General features: G+C 46.4%; 2 protein-coding genes across 2 annotated transcripts in view; one reads left to right on the top strand and one right to left on the bottom strand.

The window, feature by feature from the left end:
- The first annotated feature begins 780 nt into the window (after positions 1 to 780).
- On the top strand, positions 781 to 17,176 carry LOC135821146 (protein phosphatase 1 regulatory subunit 16A-like). The gene is made up of 9 exons (XM_065334213.1): positions 781 to 1,282; positions 6,713 to 6,783; positions 7,386 to 7,635; positions 8,438 to 8,553; positions 8,839 to 8,964; positions 11,351 to 11,426; positions 13,805 to 13,922; positions 15,565 to 15,658; positions 16,206 to 17,176. The coding sequence occupies exons 1-9, from the start codon at positions 997 to 999 to the stop codon at positions 16,533 to 16,535; spliced, it is 1,467 nt and encodes a 488-aa protein (XP_065190285.1). The 5' UTR covers positions 781 to 996; the 3' UTR covers positions 16,536 to 17,176.
- Positions 16,628 to 27,500, bottom strand: part of LOC135821155 (protein O-mannosyl-transferase Tmtc3-like) — a 27,066-nt gene continuing 16,193 nt past the window's right edge. The window contains exons 7-9 of the mRNA XM_065334225.1: positions 19,708 to 19,809; positions 18,822 to 18,902; positions 16,628 to 17,348 (exon numbers count right to left, since the gene is read on the bottom strand). Coding sequence (XP_065190297.1) covers positions 17,139 to 17,348; positions 18,822 to 18,902; positions 19,708 to 19,809 — 393 coding nt within the window. The 3' untranslated portion in view covers positions 16,628 to 17,138. The remainder of the gene's footprint in view (positions 17,349 to 18,821; positions 18,903 to 19,707; positions 19,810 to 27,500) is intronic.

Raw genomic sequence — 27,500 nt, 5'->3', positions numbered from 1 at the left:
GAATGGATCGTAGCAGGGAGTAGTAAAATACTATGCTACCAGTACTACTATACTGCCTGGATCGTACTCGTCTTCCACGAGTTGCATTCATGATAATATTAGTATGAAAGCAAAGTAGTTGCCTGTCGCAGCCCTCCTACCGCACCGACCGCATGGGGAAGCCCAGCCTCCGCAACTGCAACTGCCAAAAAGCTGGGCGTCGCGCGACACGCCCACAGACTACATAGCTGACCTTGATCACGTGACTGCGCCGATTTAGATCTTTGCTGAACAACAACACCAACCATGTACTAGTACAGTCATGTAGGTCTACCAGTGACTCAGTCTACACATACTGACATAGTTGCGTTCAACGGGTAGATCTACCTGTCGCAATGTCAGAGGCGCTGACCAGCTCACTCACTCAGCGGTGCATCGTGGTATGCCCGATTTCGGTATGGTGGCATTGGTGCACGGGCGCACGCTCCAGTCGTTATCCTTCCTGTACTGCATGGTAGCGCTGGAGCGTCTACTGACACGTGACAGCCTGTTGTGGCACTAGCACTAGCACTATGTTACAGCATGTACTACCGCCCGGTGCGGTGGTACTGTGCAGTGTGCTATGTAGACGGTATACCTGGTATACCGTAGTTAGAGGCTAGACTAGACTAGATCTAGCCTGGAGTAGAGGCTACTCTACTCTAGTCTAGCGAGTGTACCAAAGCATGCAGTGCACTGGCACTGCGCTGCATGCATATGCCCTGATTCTTTTTTCTGTCGCTCACATGCTGCTGCATGCTGCCAGTGTTTTGCTGGCTGCCAGGTGGTGGAAGGAAATGGGCTAAGTACTGCATGCACTGGTAGCAGCACGCAGCAAACTCAAAACTTCATTTCAAGCGCGTGGAGGCCTGAACTGGCTTAGAAGGGAAACTTGCGCTGGCAGAGCTGACAACGACCGTAGTAATAATTATTCCAAGCTGCTGCTGCCCTCCACGCCTCCACAGCGGAAGATGAAACATGGCCACCAGGGGCGCTACAGCTGAGGAAGAAGACTTGATAAGCGAGGTAGTGCGCGAGCAAGCGGAGCTGTGTGAGCAGGCCAAGGAGTACCGCAGGTGCAGTTTAGCTGAACGCATCGCCAGAGCGACAGCGTACCGCGCTAAGCAACTGCGAAGATGGGATGAGCGCGGCTGCCCTCTTCTGTTGAGTATTATTGGCAACAAGAAAAGAGAACCAACTCTTGTCAAGTTCAACGGCAGCTACTCGCTCATTGATGCTAGCTCAAGAGATGATATTGACGAAGGTAAGTGGCTAGGCTGTAAGGGCATTGTAATGTTTTAGAATGGAAATGTTTGACCGCTGCAGACCAGTAGGCAGTAGTGGGTATGGTCCTATGGACACGCCTAGGCGCCTGTCAACCCCTCACTCGTTCTTGTTCGTCGTGACATTGTCACAGCAAGCAGCTAGTTTGTACTGTAGTCTGTAGTAGCGTCGTGTCGGTCTGCACCGTGCACGGCTGTGGATTCTTTTCGCCTGTTTTACCCTGCGCTGCACCTGTGCAACCTGCCGCAGCTGCTTGTACTTAGAAAAAGTTTCTAAGATACTTGTAAAAGAGGCCTGTGTTAGTCTAAGATACTTGTAGTGGTGTACCAAAAGCACTCACTCTTCTAGTTCTGTGAATGAAAAGCGGGATGTCAAGATAAGTGTCTCTTCAAGATTGACAAGAGGCGGTGGTTATGAAAGCCATTAGTGTGCGTGTAGCTAGACAGAAGTCGGCAATCAATCATGTTATGTTTGTTCCCTTCCCTCTCCGTGTTCACGTGTACACGTGTACCGATACGCATGTCCTAATGACGATTGTGCACATCGTTATAGTCTTGATAAGTGACAGGGGCTACTTCTGAAGTACATGAAGCAGTTTGTAAAAATGTCTCATAGTACATTACAGTACAGTCGTTCATCCCAAGTCCTTCCATTGTCTCCCATCTGCACAGTGGGCTATCAGGACTCAGTCTGAGGCAGGTCTGGTTTGTTTCCTGTGATAGTGCCATTCAATGTTTCTCAGTTCAGTCTTTTCCTGTTTCACCTCCCTGAACAGTCCAGTGAATACGGACTATGGAGAACATATTTATTTACACGCATGTGGATTGATTTAATGCTTATGAAATATTACCAGTGTCACTCATACTACTCAGGTGCAATACCTCTCTACTCTAGCTAACAGCTACAATATGAATCTGCTTACCAATCCTGGCTCTAGAGCCGGCTCAGAGTGCATGGACTGTCGCAATTTTCGCGTCCGGATTTACACTATCTAGGAAGGACGGGATGAGATTGGTTCAGAGTGATAGTTTGTACTGGTAACTACTCACTGGCGACTACATGAGCTTAACATGTGGCCGGTGAGAATAGGGAACAGGTTAAACCGGTTAGTGTGAACTGACACCTGTAGCGGCTACTGGTGGTTGGATGAGAACATTGGGATGTTCACTCAGTTCAATGGTGGCGGCCCGTCTGATCTGCTCACCTTTATCTCTTTCATCGCTGTACCTGTTATACATGTGCTTTGGTTGTTGAGCGTGGTACACTGGTGGTGTTCCCATGGGTGTGGAGAATTCACTCCGACTGAATCTCACGCGAACTGTCAATTTTTAGAGGAGCTAGTGTGAAGATAAGGATATGATAATGTCATTCCGCAACTTCCTGCATGGGGCAAGAAACTTAGAACCACAGGAAAGACTACAAACGTCAAGCTCTTTACCAAAAGCATTACGGCGTAGGGCATTCACAAACCAGTTTCCGTGCTCTCCTTTTAAAAGCAAAAACGCAAGCAACCAGAACCAATGAAACTACTTCGAAGTAAGGTAAATATAATAATAGCACTACGACGGTGGGAACCATTACAACTAAGTGATAAATTTACGTAAAACGAGGTGCCAAAAAGAAAGAAGAGGCGAGGGGTAAAACACGTTAAAGGGGAAGTTCACCCTAAAATGAAAACTTCACAACTCGTAGCGAAAAACGCACTGATTCAAATGGTGAAGGTCCCAGGTTGATCAGAGCAGCCGTTCCCGAGTTATACCAGCTTGGGGTTAACACTAAATTTGGTGACATCATACTAGACCAGGCCGGATTTATGACGTCAGAGAGATAGACTTTGTATGGGAGTAGATGAGGAAAAACCAATTTCTTTCTCGTTTCTCTGTAACAATGAATTTCATACTAGAATTTTTTCCAGTCGGGATACTGGTAGGGTGCCATATGTCCCATACCGAAGTTTGAAAAAAGATCCGACTTCTTTGGTACAATGGAGAGCCGAAATACTGAAATATCCCCATCTGCTCCCGTACAAGTCTATCTCTCCGACGTCGTAAATCCGGCCTGGTCTGGGCAAGTTAATGACATCATCATGATGTCACCAAATTTAGTGCAAACTTCAAGCTGGTATAACTGGGGAACGGCTGCTCCGATCAACCTGGGACCTTCACCATTTGAATCAGTGCATTTTTCGCTACAGGTTGTGAAGTTTTCATTTTAGGGTAACTTCCCCTTTGAAAGGCAACTTGAAGAATAACACATTTGAAGTGTCATATCCTTCAATTCTTTCTCAGACACCTCTCCACCTTAGACCTTGCACTGTGTCATGAGAGTTTGTTTTCGCACCGTAAATTGACACGAAAAGCCCTTAGATCTTCACCAAGGCAAGTAGTCTCTTTGCTGCAAATTCTGATTATCTCAGCCAAATTTTCAGCCAGGAGCCATCATCAGGACGGTGGCTCCTGGCCAAAATTAAAATTTAGTTAGAAATTGCAGCAAAGAGACTACCTACCGTATTTTCCGGAGTATAGTGCGCACCTTTGTATAACGCGCACCCCCAATCTTCATTGGGGGTGCGCACTTCAATCTTCATTGAAGTACATGCATTTCATATTCGGAGCATAGTGCGCACCTGCGATTTAGGGCCTAAATTAGCACATCTAAAGTGCGCACTATACTCCGGAAAATACGGTACTTGCTTTCATGATGATGTTCGGTTTTCCGCGTCATGAAACGGCTGTAGTGGAGCTTGCACACCTCACTCCTTTCGTATATGTATCGCTTAGGCGTAATGGCTTCCCCTGTTGTCATGCTAGACATGTATGTAGCTTAGTTTCATTGGCTCGGGTGGGATGAGATTCTATATTACTTGAAGAGAAAGCACGAAAACTAGTTCGTGAATTTCCCTTCATCCTAATGCTTGCGGTAAAGAGCTTGAAGGTTTTGAAGGTTGTAGTCTTTCTTGCGGTAAAGAGCTTGAAGGTTTTGAAGGTTACTGTAGTCTTTCTTGCGGTAGTATGTCATACTTTGAAGTATTAAAAGTTTTTTTCTTATTATCTTATTATCTTATTTCATTTGACATCACCGTTCGTATTTACCACTGGGTCAAAATTTGCGAGGAGGAACTTGTTTCCACGATGACACTTGGAAATCAAATCACTTCTCTTGTCACAGTACAGTTTTTCAAGCGCTTGTGTGGTCCCATTTCGAATGGGGACGCGAAGTTGTATGCCGAGACAATGACAAATGTCCGGTGTCATTCGCTTTTGCATTGTTGCGGTCGGCAATCATGTGCATCCGCAGTGCCCGATCATCATATCACCGTCCTGTAAATGCTTTGCGAGAGTTGGCAATCTCGAAGGGCCGGCTGTGAGTGATTTGGAGATGAGGTTGGACAGGACTGTGCCCATGTGTTTTCCTGGCATGTTTTTTGTTTTTTGTTTTGTGTTTTTTTACATTGATTTTGTATGTCAAAAGGAGATTAGGGATTTTGACTCTTTCCTCTACCAAATGGCGCTATTTACACATCCAATTGTTTTCATTTTTTGGTGTTGTGTTCTACTCCTTCACCATGCCACCATGAATTGTATTCTGTTTGCCCGTAAAAGAGTCTCTTGTCACAGTTAATGAGGGTGCTCTCTACCCGGGCCGCTGATGATCTGTTAACTTGTGAGGGTGCTCTCTACCAGGGCTGATGATCTGTTACTCTGTAGCTTATCCCGGATCTAGGCCATACAGGTTACAGTGCTTCTGAACACTACTGCATAGGCTTTGCTTCTTGTCAACTTTGACCACTTGATGGTCCTCTGCTTGTCTTAGGCCTGAATGGTGCTTGGATGAGGTATATGTACTTACTGGTTTAGTTGCGGCGCCGATGTAATTTTAAGTTTTCTGCGTCAGTTGCATAGATTCAGACTGGAGTTGCTGGAGGATTCAGTCATGGCCACCGGTCAATGCTGACATATTCATCAATGGAGCAGTTAAGTTGTCTGTGTCGGTTTCAGAGATTCAGACTTGGGTTGCTGGAGGATTTGGTCCTGGCCACAGATCAATGCTGACATATTCGGCGTACCCGTGTGACTGATCGCTTCACGGTGTTCCAGCTGTAGAGCTTGCCAGTCCCAAGACCTCTGGGAAGTACAACATACTTATTCAGTGCTATTGCTAAACCTTAGGGATGTCGTACCAGGCTCGTGGGTGACCTTCAAGGTCCTTGAGAAGAGTGGTATGAGCCACATCACCGGAGGATGTACCCAGTGTGCTGACAGTGCTCAACACCACCACGGGAGGCAGAGCGTAATGCAGTGTGCTGACAGTGCTCAACACCACCACGGGAGGCAGAGCGTAATGCACAGAACAACAACTGAGGGCAATCAAGGCTAGTTAGTCGCTACCCAGTCTGAGATTCATGCTTTTGCAATCAGCATCAGGCAACATGAGGATCATGGGTACTGGCCATGCCGGTATACATTCCAGGAGAGGTATTGATGGGTCTTGTAGCGCTGTGTGGAAAGATGTGTGTGAATGTGGGGGCTAAGTTTTGAGAGCTAGCGGTGTTATTTTAAGCAGGAGGCTGTGTGCAGAGTGTGTGGTTGTTGTAGGCAGGGGGCTGTAGAGGCAGTTACATGGCTAGCAGTGTAATGTTAGCGCAGAATGTGTGGCTGGTGTGGGAAGGTGGTTGTGAGCGAGGTGTGTGGATGTTGTAGATGTGCATGAGCCATATCACCTGTCACTTTCTCCTTCTGTTGCTGCTTTGGGGTGCTTCTTTTTCGTTTGCTGGAGCACGTTGCTCAGAATTCCTACTGGATGGTCTAATTTGCCGCTGGCTGTGTATGCACAGGGGTTTGGCACAGGTTGGCAGCTTGCAGTAGGATGGATGTTCCACTTGCAGTCAGGTCTAGTCAGGTCTAGTGTGATGTCAAGAAAACTCACTAGCAATAGGTTTCTTGTTCCCCAACGCCGCCATGCAAACAAGTTCTTCCCCACAAATTTCGGTCCAGAGTTGATTGTATAAGAGCATGTCAAATAAGATAATATCACTTGAATGACAACACACCATGGCCTGATCTTCACACTAGCCCGATGCAGGACACAAACTTGCACTGTTCCTTTGAACCCCTGCAGTCACGAAATTCCACCCTATCACCCTCCCTGACATCTTATCGCACCGCCATAAGCGACAAGCCGGCTTCCGTAACGGTATTAGTGTTGGTATTTGGCAGACCATTGTGGGAATTGCGTTCAGTTGCAGCAAGTTAGCGGGGCCGCGCAGTGTAGGGCAGTGTAGGGCAGTGTAGGGCAGTGTAGGGCAGTGTAGGTCACAGTCTAGCCAGTGTAATATCGGCAGTGCTGCCAAATAATTTTCACCCAAAAACTGACACCATTTAGATGATTTATCCTGTGTTGTGTTGTACAGTTCGTTCCTTGCTGGAGGAAGGTGCAGATCCTAACTCTGTCAACTTTGATGGCCTGTCCGCTTTACATCAGGTAATGATTGGTGTGATCACTTAGACTGTGTTTACATGAGAGTTTCCTACCCAGGTTGAGTTCGACCCGGGTTGAGCATCAGCCCACCATGAACACAGATTGACTGGATAGTGTCCATGCTGGATTGCACTTGACCCGGGTTGATTTCAACTCTCCTCCTAGGGGTGGGGTTGAAATCAAGAAACCGCACTGCCATACTTGTATATATGTGCGTATTTCATAATTTCATGCCAGCATTGCACTGGAAAATGTCATACCAAGATGCGACCATACAACAATCTAGAAATTTGTGTCTGCTTACCAGTAATATTCCTGGGCCAACTGTGTGTGTGTGTTTGTGTGTGTGTGCGTGTGTGTGTGTGTTCACGTTTGTGTGCGCATATGCGTGTGTGTTCATGTGTGCGTGTGTGTGCATGTATGTGTGTGTGTGTGTGTGTGTGTGTGTGTGTGTGTGTGTGTGTGTGTGTGTGTGTGTGTGTGTGTGCATGTATGTGTGTGTGTGTGTGTGTGTGTGTGTGTGTGTGTGTGTGTGTGTGTGTGTGTGTGTGTGTGTGTGTGTGCATGTGCATATGCATATGTGTATGTACATGCGTGACTTGCAGTGTTGCATTGAGGACTCACCAGAAATTGCTCAGCTCTTGATCGACTATAAAGCAGACGTCAACCTGCGTGATAATGAATGGTGGACACCGCTGCATGCAGCTGCCAGCTGTGGACTGCAACACATAGTGGAACTGCTGCTAGATAATGGAGCGTGTGTTGCTGTGCTTAACAGTGATGGTGATCTGCCAATCGACATGGCCGATACGACGGCCATATTTGATTTATTGAAAGATGCGCAGGTGGAGCAAGGCAAGTGTTTCGCTGCTACTGCATGAAGAAAGGACATTGACAGAGGCAGGCTTTGTGTTTCTAACATTCAAGTTTCTGTCTCGTCAATAACAATGCACTGTTCTTTGGCGGTGATTGGATTGGCTTGGAGGAATTTAGAGAAACCTATACTGTACGTGACCGTCATAAACTGTGGAGCGGTGTCAATGCTTTGTTGAGCTGGGTGTATAAACTCTTGCAATTGGCACACAGCAATACATCTACACACGATTTCGTCCATTCTAGAATTGTATACGCCGTTCGATTTCAGAGTTGCAAACCTGATACCCTTTAACATGGTTTTATCGCGTGGATCAGCGAGTGCAGAGTTCATAACAAACTCCCATTGCTCATTTACACGGTCGCAATCCACTCACTCACTCACTATGGTAATCTGAGAATTGTCTAGCCCGGGTCCAGAGTGTATAACTGAACATGTCCATTCTCCATAGTCACTGTCTTCTCTGGTTAGGTTTGAGTGAGCATAGTCACTGTCTTCTCTGGTTAGGTTTGAGTGAGGAGATTAGTAGTGATTAGTGAACTAAGTACATGTGTCTGAGCAATCCATGCCTGTACCTTGCACTCCATGTCTGTACCTTGCACTCCATGTCTGTACCTTGCACTCCATGTCTGTACCTTGCACTCCATGTCTGTACCTTGCACTCCATGTCTGTACCTTGCACTCCATGTCTGTACCTTGCACTCCATGTCTGTACCTTGCACTCCATGCCCCCCCCCCCCCCACACACACACACAAACCCTTTCCTTGTGTTGTATTGTGCAGGTTATTCAGATGAAGACATAGCTTACCAGAGATATGAGTTGGAAGAGAAGATGACATCGGACTTGCAGAAAGGACTGATAAAGCCAGATGATCGAGATAGAATGCAGGCTACTCCGGTAAGGACCTGGGTGTATTCTGTATTCCGCTTTGGGGTCACCTTTCAGTTAGTGTACAGATGACAACACTGGGTGAGACAACTACTTTTTGGCACTAACCGTACGGAATATACGCTGGTCACCCTTGTTTCAGAGACTACCTCTGTCCAATGGCCATGATGGGCTAGTTCCATGGATCTCTCTCTCTCTCTCTCTCTCTCTCTCTCTCTCTCTTTTTTCTCTGTCTGTCTGCCTGTCTGTCTGCCTGCCTGTCTGTGTCTCTCTTCTGGTTTGGTGCATTTGTAGTTACACGTAGCAGCGGCGCATGGTTTGGACAAGGTGGCAGAGTTGCTTCTCCATCATGGTTCCAATGTCAATGCTAGAGATCTTGATGACTGGACAGCAGCACACGCAGCATCTTGCTGGGGTCATGTAAGCTACATTGCCATACTGCTATACTGAGCAGGCTGAGTCACGGTAGTCTACTGTTGTCATGATCACACTAAGTGGCAGATAGGACTAGCAGTCATCCTCCCAAGACCATCTATCCGTTAGGTTACAGTGGTTCAGGAAGTGGTTGAGGGAGGAGGAACTTCAGCCCCCCCCCCCCCCCCAACATGTAGGATTGGAACTCGGCAGATATTGCACATGCATGTACGAGCTCTCGTACGCTAGTGCGAGTAAGAAGATGTATTAGATCTACCAGTACGTGCTGTGATCGTGGTCAGAGCAGTACATGCAGTGTTTTCTGCATGGTTCATGTAGATACACAATGTAACACATTGTGTATCTACACCAAGACAGTGTAGGGTCTACATTATCTACCAGAAACCATGCATGCCACTGGCATGAAGCTCATTCACCAGATGATGGCAGATGATATCATCGCTGGGTTGGGTTTTTTTTGCTTTTCGTTTTTTTCCCCCGCATCGTATCTGTTAATGAAGCGTTGTTCTTCTTGGCCACTTGGGCAGTGTCCTTCGAAATGGGAATATGACAATCGCACTTTGCTTCAGTCAGTCAGTTTGGCTCATCACTGTGGTTCATGAATAGTACAGTCCAGAAGAAATTCTCCTCAAATTCGCAAGACTTGCGTAGCAGCTCAGAACGACTCCGAGTGAAAATTGCAATTAAGCTGTGTTCCCAACTGGCACGTGGACGCGGTACGCTTGCGGTTCATGTGTGCCCAAACACGCGCTTAAGCTTTCACAAAAAAAGAGCAATCCGAGTCGTATTTAGCGCGTGCGACACCTTCGAGTACTAATTTTTTGACCCCACCAGTCAAAGTGTACGCTGGTACGCGCCTGACACGCGCTGAAAACATGTTGGAATTTCCATTTCGGCGCATTTCCGTACGCATGGCGCCTCAAAAGCCAGCAAAAATACGCACAAACGCGTGGTTTCACGCGTGCACGCGCCAGTTGTGAACACAGCTTTGCACCACTCTGTACTTTTGCCAGTGATAGTAGCAATTGCCATGGAGAAACCGAGTCTAAGGATTCCAGCTTGCACTCAATGAAGTCCGAAATGATTTCATGAGCTTCACAGTCTTCATCAACGTCGTCATTGATAATTCCCACTATCATTGATAATTCCCACTATCATTGATAATCCCCACTATCATTGATAATCCCCACTATCATTGATAGTCCCCACTATCATTGATAATCCCCACTATCATTGATAATCCCCACTATCATTGATAATCCCCACTATCATTGATAATCCCCACTATCATTGATAGTCCCCACTATCATTGATAATTCCCACTATCATTGATAGTCCCCACTATCATTGATAATCCCCACTATCATTGATAGTCCCCACTATCATTGATAATTCCCACTATCATTGATAGTCCCCACTATCATTGATAATCCCCACTATCATTGATAATCCCCACTATCATTGATAATCCCCACTATCATTGATAATCCCCACTATCATTGATAATTCCCACTATCATTGATAGTCCCCACTATCATTGATAATCCCCACTATCATTGATAATCCCCACTATCATTGATAATCCCCACTATCATTGATAATCCCCACTATCATTGATAATCCCCACTATCATTGATAATTCCCACTATCATTGATAGTCCCCACTATCATTGATAATCCCCACTATCATTGATAATCCCCACTATCATTGATAATTCCCACTATCATTGATAATCCCCACTATCATTGATAATCCCCACTATCATTGATAATTCCCACTATCATTGATAGTCCCCACTATCATTGATAATTCCCACTATCATTGATAATCCCCACTATCATTGATAGTCCCCACTATCATTGATAATCCCCACTATCATTGATAATTCCCACTATCATTGATAATCCCCACTATCATTGATAATCCCCACTATCATTGATAGTCCCCACTATCATTGATAATCCCCACTATCATTGATAGTCCCCACTATCATTGATAGTCCCCACTATCATTGATAATTCCCACTATCATTGATAATCCCCACTATCATTGGAAGTACTAGAGTTCTTGTTCCCATCACCAGCAGGGCATGAGCAGCAGGGCATGAGCCCAGTAGTCTTGTTTTGTGTTTGAAACTGGCTATTGTAGAACTAACATTACCGGCACTCAGTATAATGGCGACTATAATCATAAGTTTGTAACGTAACTTGTTACAGAACAAAAAACATGAACAAATGTCTATTTCTGTCGGCCTCGTTTTCTCTGTGCTGCGCTGACGAGTCCACGAAGGACGAAACGGTTCTGTCCGCAGATTGGGTATTTCTGTAGGAGGATTAGTTGTGAACTGGATCAGTTGTGTTGTGTCTGCAGGCAAGTGTGCTGGCAGTCCTCGCTAAATATGGTGCTGACTTTGATGCAAGAACAAAGAACTACGATACCCCTTACAGTGAGTAATGCTACGTGCACACACAAACACAAACTCCCCTAGGCACAAGTATACCATGAATGTTGGTACTTACATGTATGTTAAGGCGCATGCATTGTCTACAGTTCTCTATAAACACCACCACAATCATAATCTACCCAATGTACCCATGGAAAAGTCCTGAAACTGACACAGTCCCGCATCCATGTACTAGTACTAGGCAGACTAGACAAGCTACTCTATTTCAGTACAATTGCGATGGTAATGTCAGATACCACTAACCATGCATCGACTAGACGTGAACTGATGGTGATGGTGGTGGTGAGCAGGAGATCTCTGTGCCAGAGTAACTTTGCAGCTTAGAGAGCAGCGTGTGTGGGCAGGTGTGTATATTGCCAGGTGTGTATTTACCGCCATATTGCCAGGTGTGTATTTACCGCCATATTGCCAGGTGTGTATTTACCACCATATTGCCAGGTGTGTATGTATCTATTATTGCACGATTAAAGAGGTCAATATATGAAATATAGAACGAGTAAAAGACCGAGGTCCCCCGAGGTCTTTTACGAGGTCTATATTTCATATATTGACCGATTATGAGGGCAATAATAGATTTATCACGACATAGCATACCTAAAACTGTTTTTGCTTTGCTATAGGAAGAAAGGAATACTATTGTAATAGTATAATAGTATGTACATATGCCGTTTACATTGGACATTACTTCTGTGTAAACCGAAGTTTTCAGTTGTCTCTTGTAGTATGTTCCCCAAGTTCTTTGACTGAGAATCTGACAGTTTGGGTTCAAATCCCAGCATTTGGCTTCAGATTTTCTTCTTTCAGTTCTGATTTTTTTCTAAGTTAAGGAAAAAGTTCTAAGTCCTCGGGCTAAGTGGTCAATAATAAGTAGTCAATATAAGCGGTCAATATATGCTGATATTTGACCGCTTAGGGAGCATCTCATAAGTTCGCATTTATTTTGCAAACGTAACGCATTTCGAATAGACTTTACCCCCCTACCTCCCCCCTCTATTCGAAAGTCTTATCGCACATTTTCTGTGTTTATCTACACGTACTGCACACATCCATGCCCCATGCTATGGTATGCTTATGAGTTATGTACATGTACATGGATATAAATGTTTTGCTAGTATGGTAGTGAATGGCATACAGTAGTACCGCATCTACTGAGTACAAGTACAATCAATGACATGTACATGTACATAAACACAGTTCCTCCACAACAACTAAAAAGTCTGTACTGCTATAAAAGCTGACCAGGTAGATCTACACGGTTTGATCAGGCTGGTGTGACATTTGACACCTCTGAGTAGCCTACATGCATGTAGTACAGGGTTAGCTGATCTGCAAACACAGGTAGATCTACACATAAACACACTCATTTGCTGAAGACAGTGAAGTGATCTAGAAAATGTGCGAACTGTCATTTTTCTATTCGAAAAGGGCGCTACCCCCGTTTCGAAATGCGTTACGTTTAGAAACAAAATGCGAACTTATGAGATGCTCCCTTAGAGATCACAAGTTTCTGTGGGGGTCAATAATAAGGGAGTGATAAATTGCCATATTGCCAGGTGTGTATTTACCACCATATGAATCAACAAATATACAATGTTAACCCAACAAACACTCAAAGCATAGCACCACGTCCAGGACCACTGACACCGCAACATGTCTGCTGCTTGTACCGGCCCCTCTGTATACCGGTATATGCTAGCTCTGTATACCGGTATACAGAGCTAGCATGACCAACACTATTCTGTTGTATGTTATCTGAAGATTGCGCTGACCATGAAACTCCCAGTTACAGTCAACTACACTACTCCTTACTCCTAGCCTCGTCTGCACTGTGTGACTGGTGTATAATATTATGGTGACTTGCATACAGTTGTGCTGGGTGGAATGATGGAAGCGGTTTTTCCAGCCGTGCTGCTACCCACAGTCAACTGGGAACTTGTGGCCAGGCACAAGGGGTACATGGATGCAGCTAATGGGGTCGTTTTCGGCACTTGTGCCAGTGGTTGTGAGACTTATCCACTCACCCCCACCGTTAGGCGCTGCATCTGCCGCTAGGGTTTATCGGGTGTTAGCAGCCGTCGTGAGTTCCCTTCGGGAACGGACACGATAATTTACTTTTTTTCTTTTTTACTAGTGGAATCCAACCCAAAGGGCAGATTATTTAGTGCCCTGGACTTGCACGACCCTTGAGTCGGCCTTGACACACTGGAAGTAGTGCGAACACTGCTGCTGGGCGTACACATGTACGAATACAGTGATGTAATCAGAACTGGTCCAGGGTGCCCGACTTGTACTTTGGGTTGGATTTCACCTACTGACCTAGCACAACTGAACATGTGTGTACGCATAACTGTTCTGTGTAGGTTTAACGGAAGATCCAGAGCTGCAGGCAGTGATTATGGACTTGAAACTGCAGGCTGTTGATAAACTGGCCAGCAGGAAAGCAAATCGCAGCAAGCGAATGACTACTAGTAGCAGAGGGTAAGAAGTAGCGCTGAGCTGCTATTCTGCTATTCTGCTTGCATAACTGTATTTCTCGCTCAGCTACCCCATACAGGTTTGTTTGTAGGTAGGCAGGCGCGACTGCACTCTCAAGGGGTAATGCATCATGACGTAATGAAGAACATGGTAATGCTGTTGTGGAGAGTAGTCATGGTGATGCTGTTGTGGAGAGTAGTCATGGTGATGCTGTTGTGGAGAGTAGTCATGGTAGTGCTGTTGTGGAGAGTAGTCATAGTAATGCTGTTGTGGAGAGTAGTGTACTTCATCATGAGACCTACACACTTCATCATTTGTTTGCACGCCGGTCAACACAATCATCATGCTGACCAAGGTGATACCAAGAGTCCATAACCCAAGAGTATGCAACTGTGATTATGGGTGCATGCGTGGCGCGCTGCCTTCATTACGTAACTTGCCTTCATCACGCTCTGAAAGCATGCATTCAAACTCTCAATTTCTCGCACGAGCCCATCCGTTTTTGCTCGATTCGTTCCAGTACCTACACAATCTCTGAATTCTGGCGCGTGAACTCCAGTTCCGTACGAAAGTTCATTTCAAACTAGAGGGAAAGTGCGGTGTTTGATTTTCCGCAGTGCGCGGACTGCAGCTGAATGATGTAATGAAGGCAGCGCGCCGCGCGGTTGGCCCATAGAAAAGAGATCACAGTTGCATACTCTTGGGTTATGGACTCTTGGTGATACTAGTAGCTGCAGCCTTTCTTGTATGAAACATCAGAGTCCCAGAAAGAAGTATAGTACCACCAAAAGTACACACCATAAAACAATTTTGTGCTTCGAATTTTAGCCCAAATCGGATTTTTGGCCAAAATTGTTGCCATTGGCATTATACTAGTCTGTCCCTTTGGAAAAACGCGGCCAATAATTCAATATTCTGCGGCAAATTCCGCGGGGGAAAAGGGGGGTTTTCTGCGGCATTTTCTGTGGTAAAATCAAAAATCTGCGGCACTTTCTGCAAGTTTTTCACCCTCCTTGCATGAAGGAGTACTTTTCACACTATCGTTTGCAGTCACAAACTGAATGAGAGTGAAGAATCTTGGAGATTCTGCACTCACCTACACTCGCAAGAGCATAATGTGCTCAAACCGATCGCAAAGTAGTTTTTCTGCTGCTTTCTGAGTAGTAATTTTACTAATTTATCCTAAAAAATTCAAATTCCGCGGGCAATAGTGTGGATTCCGTGATTTCTGCGGATGATGACAATTTCTGCGAAATTTGCCGCGGCCGCGGAATCGCGTTTTCCAAGGGGACAGACTAGTGAGCTCTCTTATTGCCAGGCCATGTAGCCCCTGTTGCCACACCAACAGCCCTTTAATATGCATTGTTGGCATGGCATGACGATGATGCATTTACATGCGTATCCTGTTTCTACTGTTTCTACTGTTTCTACTGTTTCTACTGTTTCTACTGTTTCTACTGTTTCTACTGTTTCTACTGTTTCTACTGTTTCTACTGTTTCTACTGTTTCTACTGTTTCTACTGTTTCTACTGTTTCTACTGTTTCTACTGTTTCTACTGTTTCTACTGTTTCTACTGTTTCTACTGTTTCTACTGTTTCTACTGTTTCTACTGTTTCTCATCATACATGTAATTGTTTTGTACAGACACTCTGTAAAGCGTAGCACTTTGGAGAGAAAGAAGTCTCTGTCTCGGCATGAAGCTAAGAACGAGGCAATGCAGAGAGTCCAGGCACAGCAGGTAAGGAGAAATCACTCGATGACAATGGCTCTATCCCTTACCCACCATATGCCTTGTTATACTAGAGAGATCGCTCAACCACTCAACCACCTCGCCATGTGCTGTGTTACACTTGCACAGCTTCCACAACCCCCTCCCCCCAACACACGATTGGATTGATGCTTGCTGTTACCATTAACGTTGGAGCTGCTGCTAATACTGCTATTACTGATTGCGCTGTTGAAATGGCCACCTGACTAGTGCGGTGCAGTGCGGGATACCCACATTCCCGACCTTGCACTTCTCCACCGCTTGCTCACTATTGCAGGGATCTGAATTCAGACTGTTTGTCATGTTGTTGTGTTTGTCGAGTCCGAAACGCATCCGAAACGCATCCTATCAGTCAGACTAAAAGCGGAAGAAAAAACGTCCTGTAAATTCACTGGGTCCGTCACCGGTGCGGAACAAGGGTGTTTGGTGCGGCAAAATGTTCCGCTTAACATTGACACCTGCATCGTGATCTTGTTCAAGTTTTCTAATCCTTGCTGTCTGTCTATCTGTCTGATAGCAATTTGAAACTGGGCAAACTTTTGACAATGATGAAGCGGCTTCAAAACCACCACCGGCAGAGGCAGCACCAGCAGAGGCAGCAGGGAAAGCACCAGCGTTAGCCTGGGAGGTCCCACCGAAGACGAAAACCAGCGATGTAAAAGCAGAAAGCAATGATGCTGCTGTACGAGGTGAAGTTGCCCAAGCAGCCACTGGAAAGGAATCCAACGCCGACGACGCTCCATTCCAACAGCAGCAATCCAGTGCACAACTTATGCCCAAAGACCAAGACAACGGGACAGTCGCCACACAAGAAGACGAGGACAAATCGTGCTGCACCATTTTATAGCCGATGTGCAGCGTCCATTCGCGTGGCGGCAGCACTTGATGTCTATCTTGCTTGTGGGTATCTAGCTCTACACTCGTCAATGGCGGTAAAAGTCATTGTGATGAAATATATGTTCTTTACTTGCCATAACTTGTGCAGTTGACAAGAAACGAATCAAACAAAAATGAGAATTTCTATTCTAGCAATTCTGGATAGGGCGCACTGTGAGGTCTCAGTTTGATATATGTCTAGTGAATAATACGCTGATGCCTCTAGTGAGTAATAATTCAATTCAGGAATATAATCTTCTGATCAATAGGAAATAGCAGTGCTTGTTTATCTGCATCTTTAATAGATAGATATTTGATTGATTTTACACATTTATTCAATTTGATCTTTCCATTCCGCATAGTTTGTATTCTCAACTACATATTTATGCACAACAGATCTCTCCTATTCATCAAATAAATAATATTCCTTTTAGGTAGGTGTCTTCACAAGGACGCAACTAATAATAATCAACTGGCAACATGCTGTTCAGAGCATGGGACGAAACACATTTTAATGTGTTTTAAAAGATCAGTCGTCATTCTTTACATACACACTTCCATTCAGCAAAGCAAACTACACCGTTGCCTTTTGTCTGTCATTTTCTACCTTGAGTTTCAGTGCTTTCATGTTCTTCTGTGCGTTGGGGTAGGTGGGCTCCAGGGCCAGTACTTCTTTCATCAGTGCGTGTGCCTCCACGTTGCGTTCCAGATGGGCCAGCGCGATAGCTTTGTTGTGCAGAGCGATAGTGGCCTGTGGTCGAATGTCTAGTCCAGCATTATACGACTGGAACACAAGAACAAGAGAGGAGTGAGCTTGAGGAATTACGCATCAATGAAAGCAAATGATACGGTGAAAGTTAACTATCAGTAACTGGTGGGCTGTAGAGCACGACTCAGAATCCTCAATTTACGCGTGGGAAACACAAAATGGCTACCCGTATCCCAAAATGAACTACAGTGAGTGTCCTGAACATTCTTGACAAATCATCTGGGCTGGCGATGCACATGTAAAGCAAAGTGTGGTGGCCAAAAAAAGAGTGCTGGTCTGTGTGTAGCACAGGCCAATAACTAGTGTCGAGTAATGATTCACCAGGATTTGCTGCCACTGATTGTAGCATTCCTACCTTATCCGTTATTGAAAGCGCGGCCCTGTGACCACGTGATGTAGCCTGTGATGTCATTACAATCATGAATTTCTAGCTGTGCCACAAAAAAGTCATGTTGCACTTTGCATGTGCATTATCCTGTTTATAGGAAGGATTTTTTCCAACCGTGCGGCGACCCACAGTTAATTGGGAACTCGTGGCCTGGCATGAGTAAATCATGGATGTGGCAAATGGGATTTAGGCCTTTGGCCTATGGTTGGTGGATCTGATCTATCCTCCCCCACCGTTTAGGAGCCGCATCTGACGCCTGATCATGGGGTGGTGGCGTCCCACGGAAGCGGAAAGGTGGTTCTTGACCAGGGAGTTGTACGACTCCTTGTTCTTGACCTGCCCGGTACGCGAACCCGTCGAATTTATTATTTATTTTGTATTATCCTGTTTATGGACTCTTGATCACATTGATGGCACCGTGCAATACAAGACAGTAGACACCCGGTTACCAAACAACGATAACGCTATTTACGGTACTTGTACCTTGATCGCCCATAATAATTATAGCGTTGAAGCTGCAGTGTAAAACCGTTATGGGGGCTGATTTATCGTTGTGACAAACGGTAAGTTTTTTGGCAAAATATTGCGTAGAATGTTGGAGTGCGCATCCAAGATGTGCTAGAGCTGATAGCCAGTTAGTTGTAGAACGTCAGCACCGTCGGTCAGTGTCGTGCAATGTTATCGCATGAGCTGATTATTTTAGTAACTGGTGGTGTCAGTGGACATCATAGCATGACTTGTAGTTTTCTTTTCTATAAATTTATCCTTGGCTCTCCAGCTGAGTCCAGTTATTGGATTGATTTCGATTTGCCAGTAAATCTTTCTGATGAGATGGCCTCGAAAACGTTAAAGGAATTATCCATGCCAACAAGACTTTTGCTTATGGTGTTTGCACTGAGTGCGCAGCTTGCTCTATTTATTGCGTTACTACTAATTAGGTGTACATCTTATCCAAGTGTACTAAAATGACTTTCACTGTATGATCTAACAGAAGACCACACAGTCCAACCACCCCCAATACATTAACACCACACATGATGTTGCTGGCAGGAGATAGAAGCACTGTACCCGCACAGGGAAACAGTTGATAATGCACGTACCTTCAGGGCTTCTTCATATTGGCCTGTGTGCATATTGACATCACCCATTAGCAAAGCGCCTTTGAAATGCTCCGGATAGTGCTGTACAGTGATACACAGTGATATAAACACACACGTCAACAAACGCACGCACGGACACGTGATACACAGACACACAGACAGACATACACATAATTATATACAGACAGAAATAGACAGAAAGACACGTGCATGTGAGTACCGCATTTCCCCGGATATAAGTCACACCTTTGTACACTAAAATGCAAGGGTAAAGGGGGGGGGGGGGGGATGCGACTTACAATCAAGCATGACTTACTGACGTGAATGTATCCAAACTGGCTCAAACCTGAAAACGGGGGTGCCACCTACAATCAACTGTGCCTTATAATCGGGGAAATACAGCAAGTTATCTTGGCTATTGTGAGGACTGAAATAAACATGATCGATGTGTGAATAATGACGTGAAGTACATTTTCTCTGTGCCATTTTCCTTTTCCCTTCTAACTCGTACTGCAAATATGGTATGGGTAAATGAGCACCACTCACATCCCTCTGCTGCATGCATTCACTGTCAGTGGACACGTACAGCAAGCCATTCAGTTCTGACAGTCACCCTTTGCCATATTTGCAACAGACAGAAGCCGCAAGAAATGTCCAGACTTATCTTGATATTCACTCTATTGTTAGTTGTTTATCTTGATATTCACTCTATTGTCAGTTGTTTATTTGATATTCACTCTATTGTCAGTTGTTTATTTGATATTCACTCTATTGTCAGTTGTTTATTCTGAATGCATCGATGTGTTCCATAACCACACACAGTTTGACACACTTGCAATGCATTGTTGGATGTTTGGGAGGAGTATGTGTGAGCAACATCACTCACTTCCAACAGGACTTTAGCAGCGTCGAGAGCTGCTGGATAGCGGCGCATTGATGATAATGTCAAGCCAATGTTGAACAAGGCATCTTCATGAGTGCTGTTAATCTGCAAAAAAAGCAAACATGCACAGAGTCATTATCGTCTACAGTAACATTGGGCGCCGAAGAACACTTGAGGCTGGTGATGTCCTGATTTTGAGATTCCAGCCCCTTCTTTCTTATTCTGTGCTTGCACTTTCCCATAGTAGAGGTACGCATGTTACATGAAACACACCTCTGGTGTTCCTAAATCTTACCTTCCTGCCTGGCATGTTCTACATTTTGGATGCTGTCTAAGCTGTATGTATGTAATCAAGCACGCTCTGTGAGGTCCTGATGCTGAATCTTGCCGCCCGCGCCTGCAGACTGCTTCTTCTCATTGGCTACTGGCGCCAGTGGTGGTGATGATGATGATGAGGAGGAGGAGGACAGACCTGGCATACGTCCCATTTCCACTTCGTCTCAACTGAGAGGCACAGCTGCTTCCTCAGTCTCCCTTGTAGTTGTATCCTGTTCCAGTGCTTTGAGTTACGCGGTCGTGCTTTTTGCCACTGTCAGTCCCTCGTCCAGAACGCAAACCATCGAAGTTTCTACTCCTCCGATGGAACGGCATATGCTTGGAGGCTGACTGCTGAGCGATGTCCCGTGACGCTCATGATGGCTCTGGTCGACAGGCCAGAACGCTGCAGCCGGGACACAGCTGTCGCTCTCATCGTGTGATTTGTGTAGTCCTTGGAGAGCTCACAAACTGTCAAGATATGGTAATGCTGCATCATACGTCCTAGGGTGTTCTTCCCAAGTGCTGAGATACGGTAACGCTGCATCATACGTCCTAGGGTGTTCTTCCCAAGTGCTGTGTTCTGATACCACACTAGTTCTCCCTTCTTGATGCTGCTGTCTGGTTTCGGGCGCTGAAACAGTTCATCCCGGAGTGGGTTTAACTTCGACAGAAACATATCGATGGCAAAAACCTGGTTGCCCTCTTGGATCCGCCCAGCATTGCCAGGAGCTTGTCTGTCATTTATGCCGCCCTGGTGGTTCTTTGTGGCGAAGTCCACCGTCAATTCGTAGTACGCTGCCCCGTTCTCGTCTGTCTTTTTCTTTTGTTAGTCGTCGCTGCAGTTCTCTGCCTCGAAGACTGAGGTGGAGCGTTATAGCAAACCGAACTTGCTAGTTGAGGTTCTCTGGAGTTTTTGATATCAAAAAGTAGCTTTTTATTAACGCCATGTCTGCATCAGTTAACTTATCATAATTATCTTTGTGGCCTGTCGGCTTGAGATCTCCGTCCCATTTCATTTGTATTAATTCAACATCAGGGGCCGCATTCGCTTGGTGGAATTCGACGTCGAATCCTCGTTCTCTCGGTCTCCGATGGACTGCTGCGTTTAGGCCAAGGAGGCTGCTCTGTTGGTAGGGCTGCCTATCTCCACGCCGAGCACCAACATAAAGTGATGCTAGAACTTTGCTGCTAGAAATACACAAAGCTCCTGCTTGGTGCAGTTGTCCCACGAGAAATTCGGATAATATTCTGCAGCGTATTTTTGGGCTACTTTCAGCCAGTTGTTCGCAGTGTCAGCTGAACTCTGAGGTGTTCTGGCCTTTATAATTCTGTCAATATCATCTTCGGACACAGATGAGAAGAGGCTCCATCTTCACTCTTACATAAGCCACCCAGCCGACACACGTAACAAGCAAGTCAATAATCCGTGATCAATGGATTGATCTTTTCATAGATCACTCCATCAACCACCGAGAAAGAAAAGTTTGATGAAGAAGAGTAGTGTTTCAATCCCACCAACACGAAGCAACAAATTAGGCATTAAACCCATGACCTCATATGCAGTTTTCTATTGGGAAAGCCCTCAAAGGTCAAAGGCCCAAAGGTTAAAGAGTGTACTGTCGAGCTCGAATGGCAAGATTCAGCCATCATGACAGACAGATAGAGCGTCCTTGATTTGATTTCTTAAATTCTTACAACACGAAGGAACATATTAGGGAAAGGTCGAAAGGTCGAATTATTATTCCCAAAATGACGTCAAACGGTCCTAATGGCCTGATGAATAGTGATGACGCCCGCGGCGGGAAGACCACCTATTGGCCACGGCCCCAGCAACGGCAACACGAGTTATTCCAAAAAATGACGTCAAACGGTCCTGATGGCCTGATTATGCCCGCGGCGATAGGCATCCTAGTGCACGTTTAGTGAAACCCTGCCGTGTTCAACCCTGCCGTGTTCAACCCTGCCGTGTTCAACCCTGCCGTGTTCAACCCTGCCGTGTTCAACCCTGCCGTGTTCAACCCTGCCGTGTTCAACCCTGCCGTGTTCAACCCTGCCGTGTTCAACCCTGCCGTGTTGAACCCTGCCGTGTTCAACCCTGCCGTGTTCAACCCTGCCGTGTTCAACCCTGCCGTGTTCAACTCTGCCATGTTCACGCGGTCACAGACTCGCAGTGCATGCCTTGTACGGCAGGACTCCTAGCCTCCAGAAAAGGACACATCAACAAAAATTCCACCGTGGGCCAAGAAGAGTTGCACACTCTTGTTTATGTACCCTTGATGCAACTAAATAAGATATATACTACACCATATTGCTACATATAGTACACGCTACTTGAACGAAGTTCCCAGTTACCAGCAGTTCATAGTTATAAACAGCATCTGATCCCGAGAAGGGAGAAGGCCATCGCCATCACAGCCGCCGCCGCTGCCACCGCTGCCGGGTAAGGGTAGAGTGTGACCAATGACTTTCGGCATCAACAGTTTACTTACTGTTGTACATCACCAACCTCCTGTTTTCTACCCCGTACATCAATGTGTGTCAGTGTGTCAGTGTAGCAGTGTAGCAGTGTAGCGGTGTAGCGGTGTAGCGGTGTAGCGGTGTAGCGGTGTAGCGGTGTAGCGGTGTAGCGGTGTAGCGGTGTAGCGGTGTAGCGGTGTAGCGGTGTAGCGGTGTAGCGGTGTAGCGGTGTAGCGGTGTAGCGGTGTAGCGGTGTAGCGGTGTAGCGGTGTAGCGGTGTAGCGGTGTAGCAGTGTAGCAGTGTAGCAGTGTAGCAGTGTAGCAGTGTAGCAGTGTAGCAGTGTAGCAGTGTAGCAGTGTAGCAGTGTAGCAGTGTAGCAGTGTAGCAGTGTGTCTGTGTAGCAGTGTGTCTGTGTAGCAGTGTGTCTGTGTAGCAGTGTAGCAGTGTAGCAGTGTAGCAGTGTAGCAGTGTAGCAGTGTAGCAGTGTAGCAGTGTAGCAGTGTAGCAGTGTAGCAGTGTGTCTGTGTAGCAGTGTAGCAGTGTAGCAGTGTAGCAGTGTAGCAGTGTAGCAGTGTAGCAGTGTAGCAGTGTGTCAGTGTAGCAGTGTAGCAGTGTAGCAGTGTAGCAGTGTAGCAGTGTAGCAGTGTAGCAGTGTAGCAGTGTAGCAGTGTAGCAGTGTAGCAGTGTAGCAGTGTAGCAGTGTAGCAGTGTAGCAGTGTAGCAGTGTAGCAGTGTAGCAGTGTAGCAGTGTAGCAGTGTAGCAGTGTAGCAGTGTAGCAGTGTAGCAGTGTAGCAGTGTAGCAGTGTAGCAGTGTAGCAGTGTAGCAGTGTAGCAGTGTAGCAGTGTAGCAGTGTAGCAGTGTAGCAGTGTAGCAGTGTAGCAGTGTAGCAGTGTAGCAGTGTAGCAGTGTAGCAGTGTAGCAGTGTGTCTGTGTAGCAGTGTAGCAGTGTAGCAGTGTAGCAGTGTAGCAGTGTAGCAGTGTAGCAGTGTAGCAGTGTAGCAGTGTAGCAGTGTAGCAGTGTAGCAGTGTAGCAGTGTAGCAGTGTAGCAGTGTAGCAGTGTAGCAGTGTAGCAGTGTGTCTGTGTAGCAGTGTAGCAGTGTAGCAGTGTAGCAGTGTAGCAGTGTAGCAGTGTAGCAGTGTAGCAGTGTAGCAGTGTAGCAGTGTGGCAGTGTGGCAGTGTGGCAGTGTGGCAGTGTGGCAGTGTAGCAGTGTAGCAGTGTAGCAGTGTAGCAGTGTAGCAGTGTAGCAGTGTAGCAGTGTAGCAGTGTAGCAGTGTAGCAGTGTGTCTGTGTAGCAGTGTAGCAGTGTAGCAGTGTAGCAGTGTAGCAGTGTAGCAGTGTAGCAGTGTAGCAGTGTAGCAGTGTAGCAGTGTAGCAGTGTAGCAGTGTAGCAGTGTAGCAGTGTAGCAGTGTAGCAGTGTAGCAGTGTAGCAGTGTAGCAGTGTAGCAGTGTAGCAGTGTAGCAGTGTAGCAGTGTAGCAGTGTGTCTGTGTAGCAGTGTAGCAGTGTAGCAGTGTAGCAGTGTAGCAGTGTAGCAGTGTAGCAGTGTAGCAGTGTAGCAGTGTAGCAGTGTAGCAGTGTAGCAGTGTAGCAGTGTAGCAGTGTAGCAGTGTAGCAGTGTAGCAGTGTAGCAGTGTAGCAGTGTAGCAGTGTAGCAGTGTAGCAGTGTAGCAGTGTAGCAGTGTAGCAGTGTAGCAGTGTAGCAGTGTAGCAGTGTGTCTGTGTAGCAGTGTAGCAGTGTAGCAGTGTAGCAGTGTAGCAGTGTAGCAGTGTAGCAGTGTAGCAGTGTAGCAGTGTAGCAGTGTAGCAGTGTGTCTGTGTAGCAGTGTAGCAGTGTAGCAGTGTGGCAGTGTGGCAGTGTGGCAGTGTGGCAGTGTGGCAGTGTGGCAGTGTGGCAGTGTGGCAGTGTGGCAGTGTGGCAGTGTGGCAGTGTAGCAGTGTAGCAGTGTAGCAGTGTAGCAGTGTAGCAGTGTAGCAGTGTAGCAGTGTAGCAGTGTAGCAGTGTAGCAGTGTAGCAGTGTAGCAGTGTAGCAGTGTAGCAGTGTAGCAGTGTAGCAGTGTGTCTGTGTAGCAGTGTAGCAGTGTGGCAGTGTGGCAGTGTGGCAGTGTGGCAGTGTGGCAGTGTGGCAGTGTGGCAGTGTGGCAGTGTGGCAGTGTGGCAGTGTGGCAGTGTGGCAGTGTGGCAGTGTGGCAGTGTGGCAGTGTGGCAGTGTGGCAGTGTAGCAGTGTAGCAGTGTAGCAGTGTAGCAGTGTAGCAGTGTAGCAGTGTAGCAGTGTAGCAGTGTAGCAGTGTAGCAGTGTAGCAGTGTAGCAGTGTAGCAGTGTGTCTGTGTAGCAGTGTAGAAGTGTAGAAGTGTAGCAGTGTAGCAGTGTAGCAGTGTAGCAGTGTAGCAGTGTAGCAGTGTAGCAGTGTAGCAGTGTAGCAGTGTAGCAGTGTACATGTACATACAGTGAAACCTGTCTAAGGCGATCTCTCAACGGACCAGACAAAGTGGTCACCTTGGCCAGGTTGTCTTCTTATCCAGGTTCAGTGGGTCACGTGAACATATTCACTATACATGTACATGCGATACTGTAAGACCAGATATTTCTAATGCCAATTAAATTTAACGATCTTCGGATTTTCGTGGGATAGAGAGGTGAAATTTTAACGAATTTTGTCCAAAAAATGGCAAATGACTGTCATGCACATATTGTTTATACAGTCGTCCCTCTCTAATCCGGCACTTGTTTATCCGGAACCCTTGCCAACCGGCGCACTTTCTGATGAAACCCGATTTTTTTTCGTTCAATTCCTACATCTTAATCCGGCACTTGAATTCCGCCTCCGGCAGTGACTTTTTGAAACGAATCGCTCAAACTGCACGTAGTTTGATTTCATAATCCGGCAGTCCAAGGGTTCCCAGTAAAAAGGCAACGCCTGTTGGGAGTTCCCTGGTAAAATAATAAATTCTACTACTACTACTACTACTAGTCGTAAATCGACTGTGCGTGTGTGTGCAAGAGTACGTATACATGTGAACATGTTCTCTGTTTTACTTTATCACTGTGTATATTCCTGGAGAAAAGTTGAGAATATAAAGCCGTGCACCAAATACTGGGGTCGACACGGAAAAACCCTGCGTTTTGACGTATGATACATGCATGTAATTGGGTAGGGCCGGGTCAGAGGGCAGGATTTCTTAATCCAGCACCCTCGTTAATCCAGCAGAAAATGCCGTAGCAAAAGGTGCCGGATTAGAGAGGGACGACTGTAGTACATAACGACTTCCAATGTTAACGATTGTTTTAAATTCGTTAAATCGTTAGAATTAAATGTGGGAGACTTCGGCCGTGCCTTGCACTGCCGCGTGACGAAAGTCCACATGCAAACTGCCATGAAAGCTGGCAGCACCGGCCCTGGGTAAGCGCTGATCAGACAGACTGATTCCACTTATTGTGGGTGCCAGAGCATAACTGAATGTCACCAATGTACCGATTGTACACTCAGCAACTCAATATCACTCTACAATTGTCCACAATCTGTGGCACCCCCTCTACAGTTAACAGTGAATAGGAGGTTCTCCATTTGGGGAGTCAACCTTGCTTACCAGGCTCCTCATACGGTTCATTCAGCCCCTCACACTCAGATGGCTCACTCAGCCTCGGCTCACTCAGCCTCTCAATACGGCTCACTCAGCCTCCGCAGCCGGGCCCTGCCCGGCTGCCTCCATACGGCTCACTCAGCCTCCGCAGTAGGGCCCTGCCCAGCTGCTATACACACACATTCACACAGCTCTAAGCTGTCACTCACTCGGAGCCTGGCAAAGCAATTGACAAACCCTCCTATTCCCCAAACTGGTTGCTCGTTGTGTGAGTGCGGCATGCAGATGCTTTGATTTTTGCGCACGCGCAAAAATATGTTAACACAGAAGGCGCATGCTCTGTTCCCAACAAACTCTCACGCGCTCATTGCTCTCCGAAGTCCACTGTTCCTGATTCAGTTCTTGCTGTGCCCGCATTGGCAGTGGATTTCTTTCTCAACCCACCCACCCACTCCACTATTGTCATCATCCTGTTTCCTGTTCTAGTTCTCTCCTGTCGGTATCCATTATCATACCGACCTACAATAACTACACCGACGCCGTCTACCGGCGAAACTCTGTAAATACACGGAGGGGAGTCAACCTTGCTTACCAGGCTCCTCATACAGCTCATTCAGCCTCTCACACTCAGACGGCTCACTCAGCCTCTCAATACGGCTCACTCAGCCTCCGCAGCCGGGCCCTGCCCGGCTGCCTCCATACGGCTCACTCAGCCTCCGCAGCAGGGCCCTGCCCAGCTGCCATACACACACATTCACACAGCTCTAAGCTGTCACTCACTCGGAGCCTGGCAAAGCTCTAAGCTGTCACTCACTCGGAGCCTGGCAAAGCAATTGACAAACCCTTCTATTCCCCAAACTGGTTGCTCGTTGTGTGAGTGCGGCATGCAGATGCTTGTGTTAATGTTCGTTAACATTACTGGTCTTACAGTATATCATTTTGATCAGTGCATCACACTGCACACATACCGTATATTCTCTATTATAAGCGCCGTGCTTCTATTTTTTCAACACCCCTCTACCCCGTGCTTATATTGGAGACCGCGCTTATATTGGAGACCGTGCTTATATTTTTTCAACCAATACATCCATACAGAGCAAGAAGAAATACATGCTAGATATCATGCATGCAGCATTGATTTCCACCAGGACCGTGCTAATAATAGAGACTGTGCTTATAATGTTTCGAAAGGGGCTCACAGTGTGCTAGTATTAGAGACTGTGCTAGTAATGGAGACCTGTGCTTATAATAGAGAATATACGGTATGCTACTATCACGACTCATGTGCCTGGGGGCATCAGACCTGTCAAGTGTCGTGTATTGTATGCACCATGTAGATCTACATCTACACTTTCTGCGCTGATTCTACCATGACATTAGAGAGGTTCCGGGGTACGATTTTCCGTGCCAAAATCCGTATGGGCGCTACGGATT

Source organism: Sycon ciliatum, chromosome 1, assembly GCF_964019385.1.
Source record: "Sycon ciliatum chromosome 1, ocSycCili1.1, whole genome shotgun sequence".
NCBI lineage: Eukaryota > Metazoa > Porifera > Calcarea > Leucosolenida > Sycettidae > Sycon > Sycon ciliatum.
The sequence above is the reverse complement of the archived record's forward strand: the minus strand, read 5'-3'. Positions and strand labels throughout refer to the sequence as shown.

Coding starts and splice junctions, on each gene's coding strand:
- LOC135821146 (XM_065334213.1), top strand. CDS start 997: ATGGCCACCAGGGGCGCTACAGCTGAGGAAGAAGACTTGATAAGCGAG. Junction 8,965..11,350: donor CAGCATCTTGCTGGGGTCAT/GTAAGCTACATT, acceptor TTGTGTCTGCAG/GCAAGTGTGCTGGCAGTCCT. Junction 11,427..13,804: donor GAACTACGATACCCCTTACA/GTGAGTAATGCT, acceptor TGTTCTGTGTAG/GTTTAACGGAAGATCCAGAG.